The following is a 16,619-nucleotide window of genomic DNA, read 5'->3' as shown; positions in this document are numbered from 1 at the left end:
ACACACATGTTCACTTGAGCTCCATTTCAAGCTTAGGTTTCTGAGAGCCTGGTGCCTGTGCAGCGACCTACTCTGAAGAGTAGCGTTCACTGCCTACAGGAGAGCGAACCCTCCAGCTTATAGCAGCCCCCCGTGTTTTAAACACTAGTTCTGGAAATACTATCAACACACCGCTCTACTACATCTGTTGGGAAGAGAACCAGAGGGCCCTGAAGATGACATTCTTCCAGAGAAGAAGAAAAAAACAGAGCGAGGGAAAGAAAGAATCCAAGTGTTTTGGACAGCTGCTAGGCACACCTGAAGAAAGGGTCTTCATTTCCTGTGGCTCCTGCAGTAAGCCACCAGAAGGTTGGAGGCTGAAGACAATATAAATATATTATCTGCTCTTCACATGACCAAGTCTGAGGCGGAGCTCAGTGGATCTCAATGGAAAGGTCACTGTGCTGCCTTCCTTCTGAAGATACTAAGATGCTCCTTCCTTGCGTTTGCTCTGATTCAAGAAGCTGCATGAACGCTTTGGCTGGTGGCCCTTCCCTCTGTCCTCAAAGGCAGACAAAGCTGACTCACGTGCTCTGCGCCTCTAGTTCTCTCACCACCTCCCCTTCCGTTGATGAGGTTTCTTGTAATTAATTGGGTTCATACAGAAACTATGAGACAATCTGTCATCCCGTTAGCTGGTTAGCACGGAATCTTAATTCCATCTGAAATGCAATTGTCCTTGACCACGAAATCTAACGTATCCTGCGAATTGGAATAAAGATATTTCAAGTGTCTATTCCTCTGCCTACCACACGGGATTAGAAAGCAGGATAGATGTGCAACTGGAAGGTGATATATAAATATACCAGCTTGGGAAACACAGGCAAGGTGTGCGGGGGGCGGGGGGGTGGAAAAGATGATGGGCCAATTGAGAACAAAATAAGAGAATCTTCTGGTCACTTCAGAGTTGATGAACTGCAGGGGAGTCTGACAAAGCAAGCATGCCCCATTACTCTTTATGTTGTTTCCATATAAAACACCAGTGGTCATAAGTCAGGGGAAAGAGTTATGCAGATTAAGGCTATCCGCGAGTTCTCTGGAATTTTCTGCAGTCTGTGCTCAGAACATTTGATATCCGTGCCATATAATAGTTTCTGTAAATTAAACTTCTTAATCTAACTTTATGATAAGAGGGCTTGTCCTGTATTTCAGGCATTCCCTGGAGTGCAACATCCCAGAAAACCAATTACCTGGAGGAATTCAGGAAACGTGCGTGGATTAATAACAACTAACAGGTGTAGACAAGGTAGCTCTCTACTTGGAGCCCTTGCCCCACTTCTGAAAAATCACTGTGGGTTGAAGAGAGGGTGTTAGTCCCATTATAAAGATGTGAAATACAAGGTTCAAAGGTTAAGTACAAATCTGTGGATAGGGGAAGCATATGAGGAACTCTGACCCTGAACTTCTGATTTCTGGTCCACCTATTTTAAACAATCTACTCAATTTTCTTCGTTATTTATTTCCCCTTTTAATTTATTTGTGTGTGTGTGTTTGTACACAATGTGTGTGTGTGTGTGTGAAATTGCAGACCTACATGTGTAAGAATGCACAAGTATGTGTCAAGGCACACGTGTGGCAGTTAAAAGAAACCTACGGTGTTTGGTCCTAGCCTTCCACCTTGTTTGAGAGAATGTTTCTTTGTTGTTTTGTCTCTGTATATGCCAGGCTGGCTGGTCTGTGAGCTTCCCGGGATTCGCCTATCCCTTCCTCTGTCTCTTCCAGGGAGCACTGGGGATTGCAGACGGTCCCACTGCACATCTGCCTTTCTCATGCTTTCTGGAGATTCAAACGCAGCCTTTCACGCTTGCATAGCAAGCACTTTTATGCCCCAAGACAGCTCCTCAGGCCCAGGTTCGAGTTCTTTGTCAAAATGCCAAGTGGCTGTAAAATTCAAACTGCCCTGGGATAGGGGAGAGCCGTGATCTAAGGCCAGCAGCTCTCAAGACTTTCACCTCCTGCAGAAGGAAGAAGACACCCACCTGTGCAGTGAGCATAACAAACCAGACAGGAGCCTTTTGCAACTGATTATTAAATGGCAATTATGTGGAAATAGTTTTGAGACAAGAGCTTGCTGTGTAGCCCAGGCTACCCCTGAACCCAGGACCTTCCAGCCTCGGCTGGGTGCTGGGATTATGAGTGAGAGGCTGACACTAACGGTGCATTTAGAGATGCTTCATCCCAGCGACTCTCAAAGGAAAATGGTCTGTGAGAAAGAACCAGCACAGATCTCCTAGGACATCACTGTAGCCACAGAGGCCAGGAAACAAAAGTCATTGGTCAGAGCAGAAATTCACCTGGCTCCTGACAGCCCTCTGTCTGTTCTTGGAAACTCTGCTTGTCTTCCTAGACTCACCCTCTACACAGCTGTGAAAGATTGGGAATGTTTCCACCTGTGAGGCTGGATGAGTGGGAGCCTGTCTGCTCACACGCAGTCTAAGTTTATCCTCCTGGCACCCAGAGTTGTCCTGTGGAATTAGCATGTGAAAGCACTTACGACAATTTATAACCCAAGTTCCAAAAAGACAGGAGCCTTCTTTGTTCTCGGAAGTCTGGAGTCTCCGCACACGCACGGCTCTCCTTTGTCTCATTAGTTGGTTCAGTCTTTCTTGGCAGCTAACAAACCGTTGCCTTTGGAGTGTCTGTTGTATGCCAGAGCACTGGTAAGGAATGAAACGGACAAGGTCCTTGTTTCTGTGTGGCTTACCATCCAATGAGGGGGTAAATGACCAGGGTACCTTTGAAGAACAATATATGCTACGAGGAGAATGACACCGCTGCTCAGGGCAGAACTGGGGGATCTTCACTAGATGGGGATGGTCTACCAGAAGGGTCTAAACTCCAACCAGCACTTGAAGACACCAGCAATCTAGGGATCAGAGGCAAAGTATTCCAGGAAGCAGGCGTGAGACTGAGAGACGGTCCTGCAGGGAGGGACCGTGTGGCCTGGTCCCAGAACAGAAACTGTCTCTCCAGCATCCATATATCACATGAATTTGCACATTTGTTAAAATTAAAAATAAATTACTTTGTCAAAAACTGAGTCACCTCCCATTCTTCGAGTGAATCCTGTTCAGTGAAGTTCCTTTATCATGTAACAGTTTGTGTGTTCATTTCTCCACTCGATGGGCATGTTGAAAGCCAGCAGATGACGCGCAGTTGATATTACACGTTTAAGGGACAAATGAATGGATGAATGAGAAGTGCAACTAAACCTGACCTTAAATTAGTCCCATAAGCCTCTTGCCAATTAAAATGCTAGGTGAGAGATCAGGGGCCACCCCAGAGTGGCCTTTAATGTTTCGTGAGCAGGTGGTGTAACTGACTCTCATTTTTCTAGCAACCAACCCCATCAAACCCTCTTCCTCTTTAAACAAATTATTTCCCGTGACTTTGGTAGAACTAGCTCAGCTTCCCCACTCCCACCAGCCTTTCAAGTCAAGGAAGTGTCTACACAGCACCTTGGCCTATTGAGAGCACATCTAGTCCCTGCTTTAGGAGGGTCATGTGCCAAATTACTGAACAATGGGGTCTCTAGGCACACTCAACAGACACTCTTAAAAGGCATCCCCAAAACATGGTGGGGGACAACTGTCATTTACCACCAGGAACAAAATCCGAGGAGACAGCCCACCTGAGAAGGAGCCAAGCAGAGACAAACATGGCAGAGGAAAAAATACAGAAGCCCACTCACACCCTGGGATCCTGATATGGCTTTCCCTGAAGCCCACAACCCAACACACTTCCCTGCCACTTATGCCAAAAAATCACCCTATGGTTTAAAATTAAGTTCAAGTTCAAATTTCTCACTTGAAACCACTTATGTATGTGAAATGTATAATATATGCATATACATATATATATATACATATACATTATATATCAATACACATGTTACTTCATTCCCCTATAAATATTCTTTGTGTAGTCTTCTTTTTCCTTCTTCAAAGGTGTCTCACCACATAGACCAGACTGACCTAGAACTCACTGTATAGGCCAAGCTGGCCTCTCCCTCACTATGAAGACCAGGCTAGCCTCAGGGTCACAGCCATCTGCCCACCTCTGCCTCCTGAATATTGGTATTAAAGATGTGTGCCACCATACCTGGCTAGTACACTCTTAAAAGAAAACAATTTAAAAGCAGGCAGTTTTAACTAGTGAGTGCTTCAGGGGGAAAAAATCAACTGTCTGCTTTTAATTAATGGAAAGATCAGTGTAAAGTCTCTGTGGTAAATTATAATTTCAGTCTGAAAACCCTAAGACAGGTTCAGCATCGCTTCTTAAGCCACAGAAGCCAATGGAATCCAGAGTTGCCTTCACCGGGTATGGTAGATCAATCCTTTGCAGGGGTTTCTTCCATTATGACAAACCCAAGCCTTTCAAGATTTCGAGCATACACGCCTAGAAATCTTCCATTCACCTGGTCTCGAGGCCTCTACACTGACTCAATTTAAAAGTAAAATGGTCCCAGTGTAGCTTTCAAAAGAAAAAAAATGAATTGTGTTCAGATGGCTGGAGCCCCTGAGTGACTTGACAGGAGCTCGGGCAGGAGTGTGACAGGGTGTCCCGGGTTCTGTGAAGAAAATGAAGACAGGATAGGCCTGCCTGTCAGCCCACAGCTTCTGGGACATCTGGGGCAAACAGGGTGTCTTTCCACCAGAGGCTTCAGAGAGTGGCAACCCAGAGAACTGGGCCATCTTTTCCTCCAGATCCTCTGGGTGAAGCACATGACCAGAGTGACCTCAGGAAATCAGACCCATCTCCCACTGGGTGCCAACAGGCCGGCTTCTGGAGCCCTCTGATTGCTCCTCTGAGAAGTGTTTTAGAGCTGTTTGGACCTGCAATCCCTCTTTCAGACATAATCTTGAAATGAAAGACTATATCCAAATGAATGACAAGTTATGGCTACCTCCTTAGGGTCCTCCATGCCGATGGGCAAAATAAAAGTCACTAAAAAAAAAAAACAAATAAGCCAATCAAGGGACCTTGCGTCACCAACTCTACCCAAGGCATTTGAAGTGGCACCGTACTTCATTGTCATACAGTGTTTTGGAAGTAAGCGATCCTGAGCCCATTCTGCAGATGGAGCAACTGAGGATTCATGATACCAACATCTCCAAGTTCACCCAATGAGCATTCCGTAGATCCTGGCTCAGAGATGAAGGGCCTTTCCCACATCACATCACTTCCGTCTCCTATATCCATCTCTGTTAGGAGCTGGCTAGGGAAATGCATTTGAGGACCGAAGTATTTCAGTCAGAGAATGGGCTTTATAAGCAAGCTGGTACCAGACATACCAAATAAAAATCGAGAGCCCATTTGTCCTTAGGTCTCCATCCTGCCCACAGGAATATATCTTGTAAATCCAAGCCATCTATGTAAAGATCAATTGTGGGCATTTGAGATCAATCAGTTAGGAATTTTTCAGCTGGGAATATAGTTCACTGGTTGAGCACTGGCCTACCATGCATAAGGGTCCTGAATTCCACCCCCAGCTTTGAAAAACAATAGAAAAGAAAGAAAACAAACAGTTGGCCTGCCAGTGCACATCTGTGATCCCTGAACTCTGGAGGCCAAGGTGGGGAACTGGGCCTCCCTGCAGGAAATGTTAATTGGGAACGAAGGATATTTTATTTGTGAAGTTTCTTTTTCTACCTCAGTATTTGTATCAAGCTCTGTTGGTGCCTAGTGCCACGAACCTGGGGGGTATTTCCTTCATGCTGTTACAAAAGGCTGGGAAAGAGAGAAACACTAACCCAAATAGCAACTGTAAGCCACAATTCTGGCCAATGCACGCCAGTTACTTTCAGAAATGGGTTTAGCCCAGAGGTTGCAAACTGGTAGCAAGTTGGCTGCATCCAGCCCACAGATGGATTTTGTTTGCTCCACCGTATTGGCCCACACAGTGTTTTTTAAGGAACCAAAAATCTGTGGCCAGTACTAAAAATCAGAAGATTTTACATGAAAACCTGGTTTCCTAGTTTCTCTTACAGAGTAAAGAGCTGATAACCCTCGGGGGTCGTGTGTGCATGGAACTGCAGCCAGAGCGGCTGTCCCTAGCTCAAGGGAAGTGAGCCCCTCCTAGCCTGCTGCTTTCATTGATCTGACCCACATGGGCCCTGATGTCACCTGAGTTTGTTTGCAATATGAAGGAGATGCAGGCTGCAAAGAGCCCTCCTTGTTGGGCTCTTCCTAAACCAATCCAAATGAGACGACATCATCACATCCCTGATAAAGTGAAGGCACAAGAAAGCAAAAGGATTCCAGAAATGGGGATGAGAGCTACTCAGCCCCATGAGGACTTCCGCTCTAGGAAGTGAGTGCACTTCGTTAATAAGCATGTCCACTTTTCTTATTTCATTTATCCCACCAACAAGCCCACCAGGAAGAAATTACTGTCAGATGTTATATAAGCGACGCACTGGAGACCATTCAGCTGGTTCGTTGCCATGTCTGGCGTGAACTCAATTGCATCCAGAGTGATGAATGAACGCCGCGGCAAAGTCACACGCTTCGATTCCACCTCAGGACCCTTGCACTCACTCTCCCTTCTGCTGGAACCTCCCCAGCTGGATCTTACCCTTGAACTCTATTTACATAATTTCCATCGCATGATTATCTCGAATAACACACTTGAGTGCACACGTACATATGTGTGAGCATGCACACACAGGAACACGCATATACAGGCACTCTCACATACACTAACGCATTCCCACATCAATGAACTTAAGCTTAAAGGAATCTCTAAGACTCTGTGGCAACAATGGCATCTAGTCCACAGTTCTGAAGCATTTTTGAAGGAAGGAAATGAAGGGAAGCTGCTCTTTTAGTAGTAATGAATGCCAAGGTGGCGGAGGCAAAGAAACAACGCCACCTGCAACTGGGCAGATGCAGGTTCAATCTCAGCTAGAGAAGCCACCAAACCTAGGACCTTGAGCCAGTCTCTTACCTCCAGGAATAAAGGAAATGCGGTCAGAAAACTAAACCACTGCTGTTTAGCTCACAGCATAATCTCAACGCTGCAATGAATAACACATCCATAGAGCGCCAGCCGATACTATGGCTGGCGTTCCATAAATACCAGCATCTCCTGTCCTCAATATTCTCTCCAGACACCAGCTGAGAGTATTGCTGGCAACCACTGGGCCCGCTCCACTGGGGAGCAAAAGCTGGGCATCCTTCAGCATACAGCGGGTTTGGGGGTTACTTTACTTTCCCAATAGGACATAAAAACCATAGAACCTCACCTTGGATGGCTTCTAAAGCAAAAGGTTATGGTTACTACCCATGTGAGTCCCAGAAGAGGCAAGTGTTCCTTGCCCTTTATCAGTGTGATGAGTTCTGCAGTAGCAGCCAGGGGTCTGTTCCAACGTCCCATCCCTTAGAAGGGTTCAAGGTCTCTGCCAGGACCACTGTAGCAGCTCATATAGAATTTGCATGTGCCTTTGCCCCTTTGGAGAACGATAGAGAAAGACAGAAGAGGAGGGCTTGATCTGCCAGGCTTATTAACTATTTGGCTGGGTCAGTCCACCATGGAGGGAGGCTAAGCCTCTCCGCAGCCTGAACACACACATCCTAATCCATTAGTCTGGTGCTGCCCTGAAAATCGAATGTACGTATTTAATCTCCGATGCATTTTTACATTCCATTAGATCGACAGCATAGGTGCAACAAAACACACACACACACACACACACACACACACAAAACAACCCGGATTTAGGGACAACTGGAGTGACGTCACAGCAATGGACCTGCTAAGGCTGATTTGTTAGACAGGAGGGAAGCCCAAACCAGCTGTCTCAACAGCAGCCCCATTTTCATCTCAGCTCTTCTTGCTCAAAGCACAAAATCCAGGACCACTTGCCAAAACAGTGGGCAATGAGGAGCACGTTTAAAACAATAAGTAAAAGAATAAATGGTTAAATGAATAAATAGTGAAATTTTAAAGCTTTTAATTAACCTGTGCTTCTTCAGTGAAGCCAGATTGTAGACAGCGGACATGGCACAGGGAAGTTCAGGTCCCACCGTTTGAAGAGTCCAGAGTTGTTCAGCGAACCAAGACAAAGGGTTCCTGCCACTGGTTTGAATTGAAGCCACTATTCACATTTCTACATTAAGATGTGGGCATCATCCCTTCTTTCTACATGGGAGAGAGGCTTAGGGCAAGCATGAAAAGGCAAGGCTAATGAAGTCTCACAAATGTCCTGAAAGCATGGCTGTCTCCAATGAGGCTGGGAAGCACACTGGGCCCCTGTGTGCCTCAGGGGCTTCCTGGAGTCTTTCCATCAGCCACATCTCAGTGGCTAACAAACCCCTTTGTTAGATAGCCACACACTTCCATGAAGCTCGCTCTTAAGAGACAGTAGTGTCCTCCATTCCAATGGGCAGCACACAGCCTGGGGCAGGTGTCTATGGCAAGAGGCTAAGGTTCAGAGATTGAGGAACAAGAGATATCAAATGGTTCTCTTACCTAGGACCAAGTGGACCTTGTTCTAGACATGTCGTGTGTGTTTAGCAGTTCTACTAAGGGCTACCAAATACGAGCACCAAGTCACACGTGCCTAAAGTATTGGTGGGGATCAGGAGGCTGGGAGTATCTATCGCTTTACCGTATACCTCAGTAGCCACGTTGTGACTGTGAGGTAGTTATGTATCCTCCCCTCCCAGCTACAGTGTAAAAGAACCTAAGAAATCTATCGTCTGTTTTCCATTCAAATAGAAAACTTTCCAGATCCTAGGATGGGATTTCCTAGCTCAAGCATTCCCCCATCAGCTTTATGCATCGTCCAAATAAAGAACTCCTTTCTGTAGCTCTACTGCAGCAAAGTCACCCAAAACACAAGCTTTGATCTTTATGCCTCTCTTAAAGGGCATGTGACACTTCCCACAAGATGCAGGGCTTTAAAATTAGAACCGAGAGGGGGTGAAGCCCACAGATACCCTCCTGTGGTTAAAGCCACCCCACAGAAGAAACCAGGACATGCCTGTAGCTAACCAGCAAACGATTGAACCCTTCCCAGACATCTTCCCCTGTCTTTATTTTGCTGTTGTTGCATTAATCATCCTAACACCTTTTTAATTACAATCACAAACTGGAAGCCATGGCTTGTGATGTTATAAATGCGGATTTTTCCAGTTAAATTAGGCACTTGCTGTTTTATGTTTTGATAGGAAGGGACTGTTTGAAGCCTCCTAAAATATCCCAATTAGTTCTTGCTGTTGAAACAGACAAGACATTAACAGACACATTCGCCGTCTCTGTGATGTGCTGGAATGTTTGTGCCTGGGTGTTCTTCTCCCCAGCTTCTAAATCAGAAGGCAAATATAAAAAAAAAAAAAGAAAAGAAAAGAAAGTGGGGGAAATCAATCACAGCACACATGCTTACTACATACTCCCAAAGTTACAGGCAAAACTTTTTCCCAGGCTGCAATTTAAACCCAGAAAGCATGTCTCTCTGACAGGAAAGCAACCCCATCACAGGCCAATTTTACCTATTGGCTCTGTGGAACTGATAGCATCGCTTCCGCTGACAAAGGCTGTGCTTCTGTTTGACAGTTGCAATTAATTATTGAAATGTGATCGAGATGGGGTCACCCATCCAGATCTGTTTCCCAGAAAGATTCGAAGAGGGAGGGGAGAGGGTGCGCGCGAGAGGGGAGGTCTGCCTTTGGGGCATGTGCACCAATGCTGCTTTAAAGTCAAGGCTGGCAGGAGAGGTAGCTTATTCGCTACCTTGACCTGCACTTAACTTTCTCCTGCTCCCTTCCTTCCACTAGCATCTGATGATGAGAAAGAAGTATATAACTCCCCGCAGAAGTAACTCCAATCTGTCTCCAAGGATGCTTAGATCAGAAAGGGCTCTGCGCAGGCAGGGCACAGCCACTTTTAGAGCCTCAACTGGCATCTAGAAACCTAGGCTCCTGGTGCTAAACCAGACTAGTGTTCATTCAGCCAAGAGAAACAGAAAGTCACAGAGGTAGGAAATACCCCACCTTTACGAGAAAGCCAAGGCGTCTACACCTTTTAACTGTTCCTTTTGCTCTGACCTTAAAACACTCAAGTGGGATTCCAGCCACGCAAATGCTCGTGAGGGCGCATTTGATTGATTCCTGGGGATCTTAAAGCCCCGTCGTCAATTTAGCTCTTCTGTCTTATTCCCCAGCATGTTCCCAACCCAGAAGCTCAGAGCCTTGTAGCAACCTGGTCTGGGAAACACCCTGCAGGCAGGCGGAAGAGCTGGGGATTCCCAGATTTTGGAGCCTGGTAGATACCGAGGCATCTGCTCCTCCTCTCGCACCAAAATAAAGCGATATTTTAGCGAGAGTCCTGCCCTCTCCTCGCACCTGGACCCTGCACAAACCGACCACGGTTCCCACTACCCTCCGCCGGCTGCCTGGGTTACGGGCTCTCAGAACCCCTCACGCGTCCCGCGCGCCACAGCTTCCTACCTGTACCACTCCAGCCCCTTCTCGTAGTTCCTGTCGAAGAAGTGCGGCTCTACACCCACCGCCCGCACGTCCGGGTGGACACGGATAGCCTCAAGCAGCGCGCGTGTCCCTCCTTTCTTGACCCCGATGATCAACGCCTGGGGCAGCTTCTTCTCCCCGTAATCAGGGGTGCTGGCGGGGTCCCGCTCCGCGCTCGCATTGGTCGCCCTGGGGCCTGCCAGCTCCTCGGTGGCGCCCGGCTCCTGCGCCCCGCGCCCCAGCAGCGCGCCCTGTTCTGTGACCGAGTCTCCTGGGGTCGGTGGGCTCCGGGACCAGACGTCCCGGGAGCCGCCGCCGCTTGCCAATCCCCAGCCGTCGGCCGCGGGTGCCGTGAAGCGCTCGGGGGGCTCGGGCGGCGGTCCGTGGCTCGCGTTGTCCGGCGGTGGCGAGGAGGCGCCGGGGCGCACGCGGGGTGGCGGTGGCGTTGAAGGTGGCGGGCTCGGCGGGGGCTCCGCGGCGGCTCCCGAGGTCTCCTGCAGCGCTAGCGGGAACTGCAACGAGCCCGAGCCACCCAGCAGGCTGTAGCACAGGTAGGTGACGGACAGGGACAGGGTACACATGAAGAGCAGCTTGCGCGCCGGCGGCCCTTTAGCGGAGGCGCCGGGCAGCGGCGGCGGCGCGGCGAGCGGCGGCGGCGGCGGCGGAGGCGGAGGCGGTGAGGGCCACCGGGCCATCGCGGCTCCCGGCGAGCGGCGGCGGCGGCCCCCGGCGCTGCCCGGACATGGTTTCAGCCGCCGCCCCCGCCACCGCCGCCGCCGCCGCCCAGCCGCCCCGGCTGCATGGAGCGACGCCGCTGCGCCCCCGGCCCTGGCTGCCGTCCCGCTGCGCCGGGGACAAGCCCGGCCGCATGGCCCCCTCCCCGCGCCGGCCCCCGCCGCCCCCCTCAACCTCAGGCCAGAAGCCCGAGGGGGGCGCCGAGCCGCAGCGGCACCTGCTCCGTGCGCAACGCCAGGCTCTCCCCGCGCTGCTACTGCTGCCGCTCCAGCAGCCCCGAGTTCCTTCCCCGCTGCTAACTTTCTGCCGGAGAGAGGACGGGCGCCGAGGGGCGGAGGCGAGGGGGCCGGGCGCGTGCCCGCCGCCGCCCGGCGAAGGAGGGGTGCGCCTCGCGCGTGCCTGAGAAGGGGGTGCGCGGGAGCGGAGGCGTGCGCCAAGGCTGGGGCGCCCAGGAGAGCTGAGATCCTGGCCCCTGCCAGCGCCGTCAAGAGCGCGCAGAGGACCCTGCCCCGCCCTGGTTCTGCGCTCCCATGGGAGTCCGAGGTGCCGCACACTCGCCAGCGCTAGCCAGCGCTTGCCAGACTCTTGGAAGGAATTGGAGCCCAGTGCCGGCCCGGGGCCGACGTTCATTGGGAAGCTGCGAGGCTGGCAGTGGCTAGTTTGCCCCCAGTCTCCTCTGTTGGGACTCTGAGCAAACTCAACCCATTCCTGATCCTCTCTTCCTTCTCCCCTGTCCTGCCTCGCTAGTTCCTTCCCCACACCTTCCCCACCCCAACTTCCACCTCTCCAGTCTTGTCTTGAGGCTCATGATGGATGGAGCTTCAATGGACCCCCTGAGGTTTCTCAGACTTTGGCCTCTGCCCCATCACCTAGTGGGAGATGGCGCTGTCCCCTACCAGATCTCCTTAACTACAGGTGCACCCACCTGTGCCCTGTGGGAGGCACTGTGGCCTATGGGAGCTTGGGATTCCATGAGCTGACACAGATGGGGGTCCCCATCCCTCCAAACACCTAATAAGCCGAGGGATGTCTGTGTGTCACTTCACTGAATATTTTAGGTGCTTGTGCTCTGCAGAGAGATTTCCACTCCTGCACTCACTGGGTGGTATTGGACCCCTTTGGGAAATTCTACAGAGACTGTTTGCTGTTGCCTTTAGCTCAGGAAAGCGGGGGGGGGGGGGGGGGGGGGGGGGGGGAGGAAGAGGCGGGCGGGGGGCGGCGGCGCTGTGGGGAATGGAAGCTAGGATTCCGGGAGAGCCCATCCAGGGAGGCACTCTGGGGAACCCTTCTTCCTGGCTGCTAGGCACAGCTTGCTAGGTGCCCAGACTGTCAGCGTTCCCCATCTCCCGCTGGCGATGCTGGCTTCTCCTGTTCTATTTGATCTCATAATGGAACAATAGTTGAAAGAAAATGTATATAATGTCTAAATATTAACAAGATACCTAGTGCCAAAGAGAAGAAAAATGTTAATCAAATATGAAGAACGGGGCCTTTTCCCTGGGTGAACAAAAGCTCACTGCTGCTCTCAGCTGGACATGAGTTTTCTACACCGCAGCTTGAGTTCAGATAAAGATTATTCCTTTATAATATATTTTTTATGGCACACAGGAGACTCTGAAATGTGGAGTCTGGTGTCCTGTAAATCATTCCCTGTAACTAGGGATGCTTTTTCAACCACCACACAACTGCATTACTGTGATGTGAACGGAAAGGGCCAGCTGAAGCTGCCAGAAACACTGGCTTCACCCAGTCCTCATTCCGCTCCAAGCCCAGCTTTCAGATTGTCAGCCAGGAAGTTTGGCTATCTGGTAATGTTATCACTGTCTTGAGTTGGTCTCATTTTCCTAGGCAGGGCACGAGGATGCTCTAGCCAGCAACTTCCTGTTGTTGACCCCCATCTCTCTATCCAGGCTCTCAGCAGTCAAAACAGACCTGACCTGTGGGCAGTTTTTACTAAAGAGGTGCTCTCAGAGTTGGTAAGTTTTTGATTAAATGGTGTTAAAATGTAGCCCAGAAAGGGCGAGCTGGTAGCAGATATCTGGCGTGCAGCAGCAGGAGGATGGGAAGCATTTAAATCAACTCCAACAGTTGAAAACCACAAACTTTCCCCTGAAGAATCAGTGCGCTCGCTGAAAAGTCTGAACACACAGCTAAAGCTGAGAACTCAGATCTAGAACTCGGGCCTTCAGTGAGACGCAAGCAGTTGCTGCCCCTCCAGAGGAGCCTGTAGGCTCCACTTTTCACGTATCTATCAGGGTTGTCCCTGCACATACACGATACTTATCTGGAGATAATCGGTAAGATTTCTCAGAATCCTTTCTCTTATGTATGCCCAAATAGCCACACTCAAAAGTGTGGTGTCTCATCGGTGAAACACCATGCCTAAGAAGTGATGGGGAAGAGGCATGCCTTCTCTTTGGTGGTGGTGGTGGTGGTGGTGGTGGTGGTGGTGGTGGTGGTGGTGGTGGTGGTGGTGGTAGTGGTTGTGGTGGTGGTGGTGGTGGTGTATCTGAGGACGTACATGCATGCATTTTGGGGGGGGGGGATTAGGGTTTTTTTGTTCTGTTCCTTAGAGAGAAGCTCTGGGCGTTCCATACTGAGGACCTCGTGTGCTTCACTCTACTATAAGATGAAAGAGTTCCCTGAGAACATGTCCCTAAGAAACTTACAATAAAGAGATGCTCTCTATGCAGAGAGAACACCAGCTCCAAGCTGCAATGCCCACTGGGTGTGGAGACGAGAAGCAATATTGTTTTCTGTTTCTCCTGCCGACACCCCTGCTCACTCAGGCCTATCTGAGTTTTCACAGTTTTCTCCCTACGCATCTCCAGGCCTCCAAACACCGCATTTCTATTCATCCTAGGCAGCAAAAGCAAGTGGATCAATGCTTTGGCGAAATGCTTCTTGCTTCTGCTAATGCCCTTTCTGGATCTTTCCCCACCTAGTAAACTCCAACCTCTTTTCTTAGAAGTCCCACCTTTCATGCACCCCACAGCTCTGCCAAGCAGATGCGATCTTGGTACACGTGATGTGACTGTGTTCTGCTTCTGCACCTTCAGATGACAGAGTCAAGACACACCTGTCCGTTCCTAGCTAATGGCATCCGAGCAGATCGGGTTTTTTTTTTTTTCATAGTTTTTATATAGTTAAATAGAGGACGATAAGAATCACCTGAAATTGTTTTTATAAAGGACTAAATTGAAATAGCCAACATATGCTAAAGATACCTGGCTCTTTGCCTGGCGTGTGGTGGCTAGCAATAATTACTTGGATCTAACTTTTGGCTCAGACACTGCCCACTGTTTTTCCTATTAAAATACTGTCCCTGCAAAAATGTATATGTATCTTTGCCCCAAACCCAGCCTACCAAGTTGATGGAAGTTTAACTCCCTAAACTGCTCAGAACTGACAGCTGTGATGCCAAGCCCAGCGAGTACAAACTATCTCTGAGATTCTTTAATTATAGTTCTCTGAACATTTTAAAGAAAATTACCAGAAGGATTTTTTTGAGAATTTGTTTATTTGAAGGAAATTATTTTTGAAATAAAGAAATAGGCAAAATAGGCTTTAGGAAAGTAAGCAGAATGTATAGTAGCCATTATTCCCCCGGGCACTGCCCAGTTTCCTTGTGGGCACATGGGAATGTGATTTCTGGATTCCTTCCAGAGCGTGTGGCTGTGGAATGTTCCAGCTACTGAGCAGAAGGAAGGAGGAAGCTTGGGGAGACACTGTCCTGCTGAGCAACTGTGGATGAAGGGAATGGAGTTCCTCAAGGAACTGAGAAATAATCATGTGTTAGCATGAAAGGCTTGGGTTTGGTCCTTATCACAGCTCAGTGTACACTGTCTGACTGATTACAGTCTACATGCTAACTTTGATTTGCTTTTCATTTGATCTAGCTAAGAAGGAATCTGAGTCAGAATACCTAGAGATAGCTGCACATGCATACCTCTTGCTGCACTGTTCCCAACAGACAAGACAGGAAGACAGCCTTGATGTCGAGCTATAGATGGTGAAGAACTAAATAAATCTGATGGGTGAAATTATATCATTTTCAGGATAATGGAGGGAGCTGAAGGTCATTGTGGTGAGTAAAATAAGCCAGAAAGACTGTATGACATCTTACTTATGCAGGATCTATTTGGTGTGTGTGTGTGTGTGTGTGTGTGTGTGTGTGCACCTACGCATGTGTCTCTGTACATGACATGAAATGAAATGCATAATGAAAGACAGTTTTGTACAATAAATACACACAAATAAACAGGTTGACAAAACTCCACACATAGAATTAATTTATATGTGCTGACGAGAGTGTTTTATTCCTCAAGTATTAGAATTCTGTTTTGTAAATTGGAATAAACAAATTAGAAACTACAGCAATTTTTTAAATTTCTCAAGCAATATACAAAAACCCCTTTTCTCAAATACAGCATCAATGAAGATGCACATCTGGAAAAATCTGGAGGTAAATTGGGTAGACTTTGAGGCAAAACTAAAGTGATGAAGACCGGGGATGACACATTGTTGGGCAAGAAGTAGAAGGTCAGTACAGTAATACTGACGACCAGGAACGGTAAGAGCAGCTCCGGCAAAGAACTGGGAAATCTGGAACTGCTTTAAAAGTATCATGTGACCAAATCTGGGGAACAGAATTAAGCAACTGTCAAAAAGACGAGAGGTTGCCACTACATCTCAAAACAGAATAAACAAGGAAATCAAATGATCTGACTGAGGAATCTAGAAAAAAGGTGTGCTGGTTAGGGCTTTCATTAGTTGGGTTTGTTTCACTTACAGCTTATAGTCCATCCTCCAGGAAAGTCAGGACAGGAACTCAAGGCAGGAAAAGATTCAGAGGCCATTGAGGACTGCCCCTTGCTGGCTTGACCTCATGGATGCTCAGACTGATATATATCATATATATATATATATTACCAAGGACCACCAGCCCAGGGGTAGCATTATCCCCAGTGGGCTGGGCTCTTATACACCAATTATTAACCAGGAAAATGTGCCACAGGCGTGTCCACAGACCAATCTGCTGGGGAAATTTTCTCAACTGAGAGTCCCTCTTCCAAAATGACTCTAGCTTGTGTTGGATTCACATAAAAACCAACCAGCGCAGGAAGTTGAGTCAGTAAGCCATATGTGCGTCCCCCTAACGATGTAAATATTCACTTATATTTTTCCTAGTAGATGCAAATGAGAACACCCATGTGTGTTTGTTTGCTATTCGCTATGACTATGCAGTGCACTGTAGACCTGCCCCCATGCCTTGAGGATATATTTGGAAACAGGGTCTTTAGGGGACAGTTATAGTTAAATGAGGAGAGAAAGGTAGGCTGCAGACGCTATAGACCTATTGTCCTATTGAGGGC

At 48.6% G+C, this 16,619-nt stretch overlaps 1 protein-coding gene across 1 annotated transcript in view; it reads right to left on the bottom strand.

The window, feature by feature from the left end:
- Hs3st4 (heparan sulfate-glucosamine 3-sulfotransferase 4) overlaps positions 1 to 11,204 on the bottom strand; it is a 409,927-nt gene extending 398,723 nt beyond the window's left edge. The window contains exon 1 of the mRNA XM_038344328.1: positions 10,492 to 11,204. Coding sequence (XP_038200256.1) covers positions 10,492 to 11,204 — 713 coding nt within the window. The remainder of the gene's footprint in view (positions 1 to 10,491) is intronic.
- Positions 11,205 to 16,619: the final 5,415 nt, after the last annotated feature.

Source organism: Arvicola amphibius, chromosome 1, assembly GCF_903992535.2.
Source record: "Arvicola amphibius chromosome 1, mArvAmp1.2, whole genome shotgun sequence".
NCBI classification, from domain to species: domain Eukaryota; kingdom Metazoa; phylum Chordata; class Mammalia; order Rodentia; family Cricetidae; genus Arvicola; species Arvicola amphibius.
This window is presented reverse-complemented; position numbering and strand designations above follow the sequence as displayed.